The 14,866-nt window shown below is 25.8% G+C and overlaps 2 protein-coding genes across 2 annotated transcripts; both read right to left on the bottom strand.

Moving 5' to 3' along the window:
• Window positions 1–1,458: 1,458 nt before the first annotated feature.
• On the bottom strand, window positions 1,459–6,739 carry LOC132943389 (T-cell immunomodulatory protein). Its single transcript, XM_061012364.1, has 4 exons — window positions 6,340–6,739; window positions 4,664–5,306; window positions 2,904–3,559; window positions 1,459–2,844 (listed from the first exon to the last, which is right to left on the bottom strand). Exons 1-4 carry the CDS (start codon window positions 6,352–6,354, stop codon window positions 2,329–2,331), a joined length of 1,830 nt encoding a protein of 609 aa, XP_060868347.1. The 5' UTR covers window positions 6,355–6,739; the 3' UTR covers window positions 1,459–2,328.
• A 2,166-nt stretch (window positions 6,740–8,905) lies between these two features.
• LOC132942779 (E3 ubiquitin-protein ligase MGRN1) lies at window positions 8,906–13,453 on the bottom strand. The gene is made up of 12 exons (XM_061011418.1): window positions 13,171–13,453; window positions 12,445–12,563; window positions 12,020–12,222; window positions 11,765–11,952; window positions 11,551–11,705; window positions 11,274–11,495; window positions 11,054–11,211; window positions 10,745–10,838; window positions 10,551–10,676; window positions 10,315–10,417; window positions 10,128–10,246; window positions 8,906–10,024 (listed from the first exon to the last, which is right to left on the bottom strand). Exons 1-12 carry the CDS (start codon window positions 13,256–13,258, stop codon window positions 9,899–9,901), a joined length of 1,701 nt encoding a protein of 566 aa, XP_060867401.1. The 5' UTR covers window positions 13,259–13,453; the 3' UTR covers window positions 8,906–9,898.
• Between the last annotated feature and the right edge of the window lie 1,413 nt (window positions 13,454–14,866).

Genomic DNA, 14,866 nt, shown 5'->3' with positions numbered 1-14,866 from the left:
TACCTACTATGATATTATAAATTTACATTTTGTAATTTAATGTTATATCACAATTATAATATAATATAATCAGAATGCTATAGAATGCAAGATAAAAATAATAATAATAATGAATTTTTAAAACTGAGTATTATTTTGAATTTACAATGATTTGGAACATGCAGATAGAGGTGCTTAAATAGTACTGTGGTATTTTTACTCCAGTAAATGATGCAGCATACTTTAGCTACTTTAGCCGTGCACCCAATTGCTGTGGTTACGCAAAACTAAAAAAAAGATAGGTACCTTTATTTTATGGTCTCTAGAATCTGAGCATAGCATTGCGTGATGAATTTATATGTGGATGTGGAGCTATAGCAGTAAGCTTATAATATGTCGGTACACACTACACAACATATATTCTAAAAATGTAACTAAAACAAAATTTACGGGCTGGGACCAAATAAAATTCCAATGGGCTATAGTCCCATCTCCAATGAATCTGAGTACTTTATTATGAACACTAAATAGAAAAAGGGCAAAAAAAGTGGGCTGAAAATGGGTACCGCTTTGGTGTACATTAAGTGTTTAGTGGGTCATTTCAATGGGTGAGTTGAATTCGAATTCAATCATAAAAATATACCATTGTAACTATAGGTATACTATTAACGTTTCTGAGCGGAGACTGTTGGTCAGTAAGTAGTAATAATTTATGATATATTTTTGTCTTTATGATATTATTAGGCATTACCTATTGTATTAGAATAAATCACGGGGGGTTAATTTAATTCTTGTCAAAAAATATCACATATTTGCATTTTTTTAATTATTAACATAATATTACAGTTAAATTACACCTATTGGCTATTATTGCTACTATTTACTAACTTTGAATCAATAGGTACCACCTTACCGTAGAATAGACAGAACCATATAAATAGGCTCATGGTGTAAAAGTTAATAGCTTAAAAGTTAAAAATATCATAACAATAATTTTGAAAAATTCATTGCTTATGGTATACTTACATTAAAGTTTTAGTAGCTAAAAATAATGTAAAATTCTAATTTTAAACGCTCATTACAGTATTTTTGTTTTTTTTTAATTGGTATATGAACCTGTGTTAAATTTTCAAGTTTTTTGAATGAACAAGAATTCATTTACTGTCAATACCTAATTGAAAATGGTTTAAAACAGTTAAGTGTCAGAATATTTTGAAAATTATATCTGTATATATATATATATTTTATATAACTAGAATTATTGATTTTCATAGAAATAACATGACATAATTTAACAAATATAATAACTTTATATTTCATTTATGTTTTTACAATTTTAGGCATATGTATTTTTTTTTATACTTTATATTTACATACTATGATATAAAGTACTTATAGCAACTATAAATATTATAATTATTAATTAATAATTGATGGTCTTAATTAACATTAAGCAGAGGTAATCAAATATGTCTGTAATTAGTTTTACAGTTGTATAATGTTTTAATGAAGTATTATATAATAAACAAATTATGGAAATAAATGAAAGGCAAAAAATATCATGACTAACATATAAATAAACATCTCTATCAAAAAATATTATAGCTTAAAATATTAAAATATAAATCACATTTTAATAATGAATAAAACATTTCTTTTAAATAATTGTAAATATAACATTTAATGTAATTATTATGCTTATCATATTCCACAAATCCAAGGCTGTACCATTGTTATTTCTGGTATTGGTGATCAATAATTTGTTTTTTACTATATATAATTATAATTTATCAAATTTTAATATATCTTGAATAGCAGACAGACAACACATCCCAAAGTTACAGCCTTGTTTGTAATAATTTATAAATTCCACAAAAAATATATTCTTATGATTTATAATTTTATATTTATTCATAGACTTATCTTCAATAACAAATATTATCATCCTTCAACAACAAATATTTAAATGTTAAGACAGGTAAATACATATTATTGAATAAAAAATAAAAATACATATATTTTTAACTAACTTTCTATTAAAAATATAATAATTTAAAATTTTTGATTTATTTCTATATTATGTTTTTCTATAAGTATGTATTTATTATTTTTAAAATCTAGGTCCACAGTTTTTTTGTTTTTTAACTTGTTAATAAATAAGCTACTATCTTGAATTAAAAATTTGTTGAAATTATTAAACTAAACTTAGGTACATTAATATTTTTCAACAAAATTAAAATGTTATTTAGGTATACATAAAGAAATTTTTTTTATTATAAATTTAAAAATAGGAATATAATAATAATCACAGTAACAGAACATAAAAATTATTTAAAAACTTGAATTTTTTTACATAGCATCAAAGTGAAATTTATGTGCTTCCTGGCGTTTTTCAATACGATCTTCTTGTCGTTCTTTAAAGTAGAGCACTCCAATTATAACTAAAATAAGTAGGCATGTTCCTGCAAGTGCAGCTGCACTTTGAAATATTAAACGGCTTGGTGTCACAAATAGTTTAGCATTCCATCTACTTGGATCATTTATTGGATTTGGAATTACAACCATTTGAGAATTTGGGATAATTTGTGTCCAAGAACGGGTTTCATTTAAAACCGAAACAGTAAGTTCATCTACAAAGTTAGGAGTACGTCCAAGTCCAAATATTGTGTAAGGCAAATAAAGAGAATAATACGCAGACTGGGGTAACTGTGTAGCTATGCCTTGACGTGGATACCCATCCTGTGTAGTAGTCACGTAGCTAACTTTTGGTCCAGGTAAGTTAGTACCAAATGTACGAGATTTTTTTCCCAATCGACTTGGTAACATTTCATATTTACTATTTGTCAAACCAGTAACAACCATTACCTACAAATAACAAAATATGATAAGTCAACTAAAAAAATATTTTTTAAAAATGTACTTACTTTCAAAAAATTTGCATCATAGTCCAAACTGTTCTTAAAAGCTGACATATTATACTCTCCATTACCTCCACTAACTAACAACACATCTAATATACCATTTTGAAAAAAATCATAAAATGCTCCCATAATGTTGTTTTTATCACCATTCATTGCCTGAAGTAAGTCCCATCGAACAACAAATGTTCTGTCAAACCCATCACAGCCTGTCGTACATGCAACATTTTCCATTAAAATTACTTTTGTTTTTTTTATACTGCCTCCAAGACACAATGTGCCCAATAAATCAGGGTAGCCATCCATATTGAAATCACCAGGGCGTACCGTGATTGTTTCTAGATACGGTACATTAGGCATTGGTGGTACAAATCCCCAAACACTGTTACCATTATGGAAATTTATTCCCAAATTATACCAACGAGTTGAATCATAAAAATAAATAGTGCTGTTGGTACATTGTGTATCAAAACAAACAGGGACAATATGATCCATGCGCCCTTTAAGTTGTAAATCCATGAAAGCTGTTTGACCAACATTTGTAACCTTTAAATTGTCAGGAAATGAGATAGTTTGGTTAAAAATAAATGCATCAACTTCAGAATTAGAAAGCCACACTTCATATCCCTTTGTAGTTGTTAAATATAAATCAGGTGCAACATCTGAAAATAAATATATAAATAAGTATTAAGTATAAATTAGGAAACAATGTTCAAGTTAAGCAAGTACATAACTACATAAGAAAATAAATCTTCCATCAAAATATTTTTAGTACACCTTAGCGGCTTTTATTTATGTTAAAAAGAGAAAAGAATATTATTTTTATTCAAACAAATACATTCAAATCATCATATTATTTTGTTAGTTGTTACATTAATTTTGTTACGCTTCAACCTAATGGGTGATTAATATTTTATTTAATATTTTAAGAATAATATTATATTTAATAAAATAAAAGATAAGATGTATTATTCTGGTAATAAAATATAATTTTAGGTTAGGTTGGAAAATAAGAATAAGACTTAATAAGTATTTTGAACGTATGGAAGTTTGAGAATTTAATTGCTTTAATACTAGCAATTTGATAACTAAAAAGTCACTAAAAGTGAAAAATAATAAAGGATAAAATCAATAATATACGAATACAAATAATATAATGGTAGACATAGGCGCAAATTGACTAAATTTTTTGGGGGGACTCAAGCCCCCCTTTGCCATAGGCCATATTGCTTAGTACCACAGAATATAAAAATTAGTACTAATTACTAGATTTTGAACTGGGGGACTTGACCGACATTTGGGGGGACTAGGTCCCCCAGCCCCCCTCTATTTGCGCCAACGATGGTAGATAGTTGTTTAAAACATTTATCTCAAGGAAATATAAGAAAAAATATGGAACAGAAATATTACATATTATTGTGATAGTTTAATGTAACTACATGGATAGATTGATGTTTTTTTTTCGAAATACATTATGTAATGCTTAAAATTTTAAATCTCCAACCAAAACTATTACAAACATTGTAATAATTTAAAAAAAATGATAAAACCCAATTTTAATTCAATTGATTGACATTATTTATAGTCCAATAACAGAAGGATAAAAATAAATGTTTTATAATTGTTCCAATCCTAATTGTTTTTCTTGGTTATTATTTGAAACATATAAGAATGTAATTACAACCATTCAAAACAACACATAATTACAACAATCTTACACATTATGTAGTTTGATAAGTAAAAATATAATTATTTTCAAAACTAACCTCCGCCTAAGTCAACAAATCCGTGTGATTGAGGAATTCTTATCTCTTCAGATTTATAGTTTTCCATTGCCATTTCTGTAAAGTTTCCAGTTGAATTGAACAGCCAAAACATTCTTTGTGTTGTACCATTTGCCATTTTTTTGACACCAAATAAATCTACTATCATATTACTGTCATAGTTAATAACCAAAGGTTGGTCAATAATAGTGAAAAGGGGTTTATCTTCATTTGGACATGCCAAAACATTTAATCCTCCCCACAGTATATGTACATCTAAATCATTATTCTGTTTATTTGCTGAAAACCAATTGGAAAACCCTCCTGAACCAACTGTTATGTTTTTTACAGTAACCAGTAAATCCATAAGAGCATCACCATTGAAGTCTCCAGGCACCACCGATGTAATTTGGTGTTTATTAAACTTGCATTTAGTCTGTGTACCAGGCTTTAAAAAAGGTTCAACATTAGAACCAAACATAATTTCAATAGATCGACCTTGATCTTTTAGTACAAACATATCTGTAAGTTCATCAGAATCAAAATCTCCAAATGCAGCAGGTTGTCCTTGAACATAATATCCAAACACAGGATATGTGATGTCAATAGAGACACATGTATGACTTAAAGCCACCAATAAAAATATCTGAAATCAAAATTTAATGAATTAAAAAATTAACTTGTAATAGTAATTAAAACATAAGGGTAAAATCAATATGTTTTGTGTATAATTTATAATACTTCAGATGCATCGGTTGGTTACCATATTTAAAATGTAAAGCTAACAAGTTATAATATAACAAAAAAAAAGATAAGAAATAACTAGGCACTATCAAAATACATACATTTAAATTAGGTACAAGAAATAAATACACCATACCAGTATTTATTGTAGCCGTTCTATTTGTCTTCCTATGCTTGTAAGTTCATAACATGACAAAATTACTTTCAGAAGTTTGTGAATAACTTTGTTAGTTTTGTATAATATATTTGTTTAATATTAGAGTAAATTGATATTATCAAACTTAGAAGTAACTATATTACCAGTATTTTCAGATATATTAAGTTTAAAGCAAGTTTAAAGCAAGTTAAAAGTGTGTTTATAAGTCAATTTTAAAATGCTCATAACTTGCTTCTAAATAAATATATTAAAAACATAATTTTCTGTACATTTGATTATAATTACTAAATACCTATAGTAGGTATGTGTACTATCTTCAGCTGTCAAGTAAACTAAACTAATGGCTGAATCAGTCAAAACACATCTAAAATACTCAATGTAATATGAAACTAACATGAATAATAAAACATATTATAATTTAAAAAACATATTTTAAATTAAAAGTATATAATAGAAGTTTTAAATTGATTTGTGTTAATAAATCCTATAGAACTTTTTATTAAAATAATTATGAGCATTTGTTTTAAACCTAAAAATGATGATAAATATCTCATAGTTAAGAAATTATAAATTAAATTTAGTACCTACCTACATAAAATAATAATTAATATAGACAATTAATTTTTTAAGTACCTACCTATCTAGAGTATATTTACATTAGGCATATTAATATATTATGTAGGTACTGAGCATTTACAAATATATTAGTTATTCATCAATATGTAATTGTATTAAGCTATTTGGGTATAATTTATATAAGAACTATTGTGATACTTACACTAGTTGATATCATGATGGCGTTGGCAAATCGTGAATGTATAACCGTATAAGTGACAATAGTTTTTTAATTTTCACCCAATCTTCTGAAATAACATCATAACAACGATTGTCTAATTAACCAGTTACATGCTGTAGTGATACATACAATGATTGATTATTATTTTAAAAAGATATTTCGTTCAAATTATTAAATAGATACTAGTGAAGACACAATGTAAAAATACTTTATCTTTAATGATATTTTTTATGTTCTATTAATTACAGAAAATCAGTATTAGTAACTTATGTATTACTGTTTGTCTGTATTACAAATGTACAATAGTTAGCTACCTATTGAAATATTACATTTCAGTATTTAACACATCAAAATACGTAAAATAAAAAAATGTATGTGGTTAATCAATAATCACTCATCACTATCACTATCTGTTGTTTTATTGTGTTCAACAGTGTTAACAATCATCGTCATCAATGTTCATATTATCACAGAATAGGTAACATAATAATTTATTATGTTAATGTGTTGTAGTTAGGAAAACATAATAATATTATAAAGAAATCCATATTTTGTCAATGACTAATGTACCTATTGGCTATTTGTATGCATATGAATTTAAAATAATGTTTGTTTTTAATTTTTTTAACTGTTTCAATCAAGTTATATTGTCTTTATTAGTATTTGTTACTTAAAATCAGTAACATAATTATGATTAATACCATTTTTCAAAAAATAACTATTAAATTCTCTTGATTTAAAAATAAAAAAAATTGTAATTACTTATTATTAATAAGGTTGACTGTAAATTGAACAAATATTATAAGATTACAAAAAAATAACAAAAATCGTTATTCTTGGTTATTTAATATGTAATTTCGTCCATATTTGAATATAAAATGACTATTGAAAAAACTTTTTAGATTTTTTGGTTACTGCAGAATAAGCTGCTTACGTGGAATCTTATTTTAAATTTTCAACCCTTGGCTATAAAAGTTAAACATGCTAAAAAAAAAATTGTGCCAACGTATTTTTACATTTTTCAACTGCTATTGTAACAATATATCAGGAGCTTTGCATTAAATTTTCACGCTTTTTTACTCAACAAATAAAATTTTATTGATATTTAAAAACTAAAAAAATTAAAAACTGTCAATGTCCGTAAACAGCCCAAAAAGAGTCAAAATATTTTCAAAATGTTATGGTATATAGAAAATAAAAATATAAACATTCAGTCAAATTTTCATGTATCTACAGTTATTCGTTTTTTAATAACAATAAAATAAAATAACCGCTACATGAGAAATCGAGTGAATATCCAATATTGTAAAAATATGAATTTCAAATGCTCATAAAATTATAATTTGATTTGCTTGTAGACATTTTTTTTTTTTTGATAAAGGTAGACAAACTTATGAGGAATATTGTATTACATTTTCAAATCTTAGATTTAAAAAAAAATAAATTTTTATGAATTCTCAACTCAAAAAAATTTACTACATTTCGTGATTTTTCCGTACTTTGTCAAGTTTTGAACTTTAAATGCTTATAAATAAAAACTGTGACTAAGGATTTTTAATATTTTTTAAATGTCATTGTAACATTATAGTAGAAGCCTTGTATTAAGTTTTCAAGCTTTTTTACCAAACAATTAAAGTTTTATTGACATTCATTGAGAAAGACTAATACAATTGGAAACAGAAAATGTTCCTACAGTTCAAAACAAATCAAAATATTTTGAAAATTTTATCGTGTATAGAAAATGCAAATATAAACGACCAGTAAAAATTTAATGTACATACGTTTATTTGTTTTAGAGTTACACCAAAAACTAAAATCGATTTTGTGGAAAACCAATTTTGTGTAAAATTCCTGTTTTTCCTTAATTTTTATGTTGTTTTTCTCGGTGTTTTTTGAAACTACTAGAAATTTTAAATTTTGACCTCCCCAAATGCACCAACAATATTCACTTTCCCATCAAACAAGATACTGAAGTTGAAAATCAAAGCATTATTTCGTCTACTTATCATGTAGTCACAAAAAAAAAAAAAATAAAAAAACACAAATCATTCTAAAATCAATAGATTCATCGTTCCACTCAGAATCTAAAAAACAAACATTGTAAAAATTCATGAGAATTCAAGAGATAAACTGATTCATCTGTTGATATGTAAATAATGAATGGCCCAGAGATGATTGAATATTAAAAAATAATAGGTACTAGCCGTTTGATAAAGCCATCTAAAATAATTTTTAGTTTCCCTCGACTTCAATAATTTCTATTTAAAAAATGTTAAATAAAAAAGTTGTACAAGAAACCGGAAATACACGAGTGGGTAAACCAACAACTGATGTTTCGTGTTAAATTTTGTCAAGAATTTAAATCTGTTAGGTAATAATTTTTCACAGTTTAACACAACATTATCCTATGCTGTGTACGGTATACCCACTCGTGTATAATTGTGATTATTGTGTCACTGTTACCTTATAAGTATCAGGCATGTTACTCATCGAGTTACAGTGAAAAGAAATAGTGAGTAGGAGCCACATTAAAAACAAAAAAATGATATTTGCTTCTATATAAAATACATTGTAAGATATTATACATATAGTGTTTGGAAAGACTATATTTACATTTTACACATAGGTTATATGCAATAATACGCATAAAATCATAAAATATTATCATTGAATTATACAATTATGAATAAAATATATATAATACATGTAATATATTGTATACATAATATTACAAAGTTAAATCATGTATTTATACATTATTGGTACATTTTAATATTTTATTTTCCGAATACTTTGTAATAGGCAGTGGCGAGATCAGGAATCCTCAATTGGGTGAGGGGAGGGGGGGTTATCTTTATTTTGCTACAGAGTAAGAATTAGGAAGTCGTCATTGGACCACAAATGTCGACAAAGAATGCGTATGGTCAGAAGTAATTAAAAGATTAATTGGAAGCAGAATCGAAATGAATTAATTAAGAAATGTACTGTGGATAAAAATTGAAATGGCCAAAGTTGAAGGGATAGGACATTTGATGAATGTAAAATATGATGTATTGATGCTAGTATCATTATAATTAAGTATTAACTATGTAAGTTATCTTTGTAGCCCCAAAGTAATATAATCAACCTTAAAACTCCTATTGAATTTGTTAGGTTGTCTTTAAAAAAAAATAAAAATGTTTGGTTAAGTTACCTTATATGATATATGTCTTATGACAGATTTCTTTAATAGATTAAAATATATTATACAATTTAATAGTGAGATTCATACACTTACAATATTTATAGTAATAATTTAACAATTTTAAAATTCTTTAGGAGCTTTATATAAGTATAACATAATACATTTTGTATAAAATTTACATATTATTAATACAATCTTAATTTTAAATATTATTTATTATTTTTATTTTAAATATACTTTAAAATAGTTATCTTATATAATTCAAAGTTTGTACAGTTAATTATAATTAGGTTAGAGTATATATTATAAATAATGGAGAGAAAATTAATTTCATCAAATAAACATGGTTTTTTAAATTTATACAGGTGTAGTTTTTTCATATGCAGCTAATAACAAACGAGAAGAACCAACTGAAGTATAACTTTCACCACTTGAACGTTGACTTACAGTACTCATTGGAGTGCCAGGTAATGACACTCTTTCCTGTATAAAATCAATGTTTTTTTTTAATGAGTTATAAAAGCATAATATTTACATAAGCTATGTAGTAAATATAAAAACCAAACAATAATATAATATTATTTACTTGAGATATTGATAGTTGAGGCTTTTCATTTTGATGTGTAACTAGCATTCTTGCAGCACATTCACCATAACACTCAGCATCTTCTGCGCCATGATTAAGTATAACATTAATTTCTTTTTCTAGAAAATAAAGAAACAAACATTTATCATTTATCATTTAATAAGAAAACAATTTATTTAGTTCTTACTTTCAACTATAACAGGTTGGGGATGTTCAACTTTCTTTTCAATACTTTTCTCTGAGTCCAACAATGGAGACATTTTTTCTGCTTCACTATCTTCATCCTGAGTCTAAAAAATTTTGAAAGTTTGAAGTATACTCAACTATATAATATGGTCATCAGTTATATTCGTATTATTAATATTTATCTCTAGACAGTACTTATAACTTTGTGTTATAATTTAAGTAATACTAAATGCTTACCTCTTCCTCAGGATTTGCTTTTTCATTAATTACTCTCACTTTATCTTTACACTTAATTGGAATTTTAGGTTTTATTTCATCCTTATTAGAAGCTTTAGATGATTTATCACTGTTGGATGCAGCTGCCTAAAAAAAATTGAGTAATTAAACAAATATTTAATGAGAAGCTAAATTAATAATTCTATAATACATACATTAGAACTTAAAGAATTATCACTAAGGCTTAATGATTCACCATGTGAATCTAGGCTGCACGATTTTTTTCTGGAAAGTCTGTCTAAACTCATTCTATAAAACAGTATTTTTAAATATTTTATAAGAAAATCAAACAGTAATTTTGTCTACAGACATAAATCATTCATTTATATTCTAATTAATTCAATACTTAAATAAATAATATAGTCTACTTTTAAATGGAGCAAATTATTCAATGATAAACTTTGAAATAAAATTAATAAAAACTAAAATAATAAAAACTAAAACTTTTTTTTAATTTAACATACTTAGACATAGTGAGTCCAGCACATTGGCTATCAGGTGAAGATTCTAGTAAAGGATCACTTGGAACTTTAGTGGCATTACTATATCGTCGAAAATTTGGACCATTGAGAGCTTCAATCAAAGGAACAGTTTCATAGCCATAAGGAGTACGTAAATCAATCTATAAAGTTACACAATTTAAAAAATATATATACTTCAAATTTTATACTTGAATATTATTACTCTATGATTATTATCCAATGTTTTTTGTAAGGCTTTTATTTGTAAAAGAGCACGGAATGGAACTCGACATATTGGACAATTATTAGCTTGATATCTTAAAGAGTCTGCACATGATTGACATAAACACAAGTGACGACATGGTAAGATTAATGTGTCACGCATATCACTCATACAAATTACGCATTCTGAACTACCATCTTCTAAATCTTCATCTCCAGAATCCTTTAAGTATAAATAAATAAATATAAAATAAAAATAAATAAGAAGGTATACCAACTTTTAGGTCGGGTGTTTTATTTTCAATGCCATATATTTCTTGCAGCAAGTAACATAATCCATCTACAAATAATTTTTGTTTTAAAGCTTTTAAAATGTAGGAACCATCTGAATATTGTTCAACCACTGCAATTGTGGTATGTGACTGTCGCGTTTCTAAAATTTAAAAATTAATAAAAAATGAAATTGACATTATACATTGAAGACTTATTTACCTTCAGAAGTATCATGAGCAACACAATGTATAGCAATTGGAATAACTTCTTTGTTAAATGCATAGGTTAAGTCCTCAGTACTGTATATACTAGGATCAAACATATGCAATGGTTGAATAAATTGTTGATTTGAACCTCGTTTATAGTGATAAACTTCAGATGTCATCGATGGATCACGACAGTTAAAACTAAACAAAAACCAAATTATATAATGAAATATATCATACATCAATGGCATTTAATATTCACACTTACGAAACCCCGCTTGGTGTAAAATCTTCAGTGCAGAAATAATATATTGTTATTGAACACGGAGAATCGCAATCAAAAGTAAATTCTATATTGAATATAGTTTTACCTTCTTCAGTACGTATAAAACGCAATGATTCTTTTCTAATATTTACCAAACTTTTTAACGGTTTAGTAGGTTCCCCTACCTCAGGAGGCGGGTATGGAAACTACATTTTTGAAAAAATTATATACAAATTATTTTTTTATATACAATACTTTGCATGTTATAATTCTTAAATTCTATAAAATAAAAAAATATGGCTAATTGGCCAATTAAGATGGAAGGTTTTTGTATTTTTTTTATATAGTTTAAGTAGGATATTTTCAACTTAAAAGATTCAGAACTCAGATTAACCAGAACAAGAATATATGTAATTATATCTACTTACTGTAGTAGGGCATTTACTGAAAAAATTTAAATCCATATTTTCTCCAAATAAATATGCTTCTGGTTGTGGTGTATCAAATTTTTCACCGCCCATAATAAAGTGAGTGCTAAAATAATTTCCTGGAAAGATGTTTGAATAAAAACAACTATATAATACAGAAATATTATTGTTATAAAATAGGTAACACCAAAATGAATAAAGAAATGGAAACTAATGAAAACTATTGATACATGGAAAAAATTATTCATATCAGTAATTCATACGTTTCTATTTTTATATCGAATATAGCCGAATCTAGCCCGTGGAAGTTTCTCATCGGCTCATGACTTTTTTATAAAATTTTAAATTTGTGTAGGTATGAATAAAATTAAAAATAATAATTAAAAATAAAATACTATTTTATAAAGCTTTTGAGAATTACAAAATATCTTACAATTTTTAAGTATATTAATAGTGTATATTTCATCAAAATGAACAGGTATTATAACCCACAGTATAAATATAAATTTTGAATGTGGCCCGTAAGTTGAAAAATGTTGGGCATGCCAGGTGTATACAAAAGTGAAGTGACATACATATCAATTTTTTAAATGACTTATACTTTTATCATTTTTGAATACTTTCTAATTTCAATGAATAACATTCACAATACTAAATGTATATCCAGTACGGGGAACATAAAATATTATAAAATATTAATAAACTATTTAAATGTTTTCAACAAACCAGATTTGGGTGGATATTTATAAGCATTATTTGAGTTGTTGTCCACTTCTTCAACTCTAGTGCTTTGTCGACTAGTAAATGCACCCATTTTATCCTATAACGACTGAACTAAATTTACTATAATATTTCAAATAAATGAAATAGGTAAAAGGAAATATTTAATATTGTTAACTATTAACGTCTAAACCATAATATTATAGACAATCATCACATATAAACCAGCAATGAACTAAATGCTATAATACTCAATAATAGGTAGTTAATGGCAGTAAAACTGAATCAGTACCAAAATCACAACACTGTTATCAGCACATTATCAATATAGGTCGACGACGTCCGTGTTTTTTCAACGTTAACAACGTCATCTATGGATTTTACATAATAATTTGTTTGACAGACATGAACTAAAAAACAACGACGATACTTTATTCGGAGCTAGCGCGATCTATGAGAATATATTTTTAACTATATGAAATATCAAACTATCTATACTATAATTAATATACAAAATACATTTTCAACCATATAAAAAAGCAAAATACTGTAATATATTCATATTTTTTTCCTTAATTCATATTATTTAATTTTGTTAACCGCAAACGTACTACAGTGAAGTTTTTGTGTGAACTAAATCAATTTCATTATAATTTAATAATATAATTAAGACAAATTCTATAAAATATTAATACAGTTGTAGGGTTCAATTCCAACTATAATGAATGTAAATATATTTTATATTAATCAATATGTGATTTAAAAATATTAAATTCATATGATCTTGCACTTCCTATAGGCTAGTTAATTCTATAACTATAATTCTAGTAATAAAAAAAGAATTGAGTTTTGGAGTTTTCTGAAGAAATGCTTCGTTTTTTTTTTGCTACTTTTTACAGTTTTTGGTAGGATGCACCACTTATTTTGATTCGATTGTCTGATAAGGTATTTATTTATTTATATTTACTAATTATATTAAATCGTAAATAAAAACACAAGAAACACGGCACGGTCGAAATTATGTTAAAACATTTTATCATAGATTATATGAAAATATTATATTATTATTTTCATATAATCTGTGGTTGCGTTGTTGACTGTTGTCCAATACAACATTAGAAAATCACAATCAATTGTATACTTGAATTGTATTATAATAATATCGTTATTACCGAACTACTGCAGTCTATTGTAAAATTGGCTGAAATGTAGTCAGTTACACTGAATTCAACAACTGATGTGTCAAAGCTCGATCAATTTGTATTTGTGTATAAGTGTATTGTAGACGAATGTGAGGTTTTTTTTAATTTGAAAAATTCGTCTTTTTCTAAAACGAATTTTTATTTTCAATGTCCATTAAAAACTTGTGATATTTTACTTTTTTTATTTGAATTATTGAGTTTAGTAATCAAAATATTGAAGATTGCTTAGCTTAAAGGTGTAGATAATTTTTATTATTTCCTTCAATACTCTTTGTGTATAATTTAGTGTTAATCAAATAATAAAAATCTTCTTAAATAATAAAAAAAAAAAATCAATAAAAAATTAATGGTAGTACCGTTTTATAATAGTATAATATACCTAGCTACACAAAATTCAGTGAATACTTAACGTTGAGCGTGTTATCATATATAAAACAATAATAAATATACAGTGGAACCTCGATTATCCGGGGTAATGATGGGGAGGGGGTCACACGGAT

The sequence above is a fragment of the Metopolophium dirhodum genome, chromosome 4 (genome assembly GCF_019925205.1).
Source record: "Metopolophium dirhodum isolate CAU chromosome 4, ASM1992520v1, whole genome shotgun sequence".
NCBI lineage: Eukaryota > Metazoa > Arthropoda > Insecta > Hemiptera > Aphididae > Metopolophium > Metopolophium dirhodum.
This window is presented reverse-complemented; position numbering and strand designations above follow the sequence as displayed.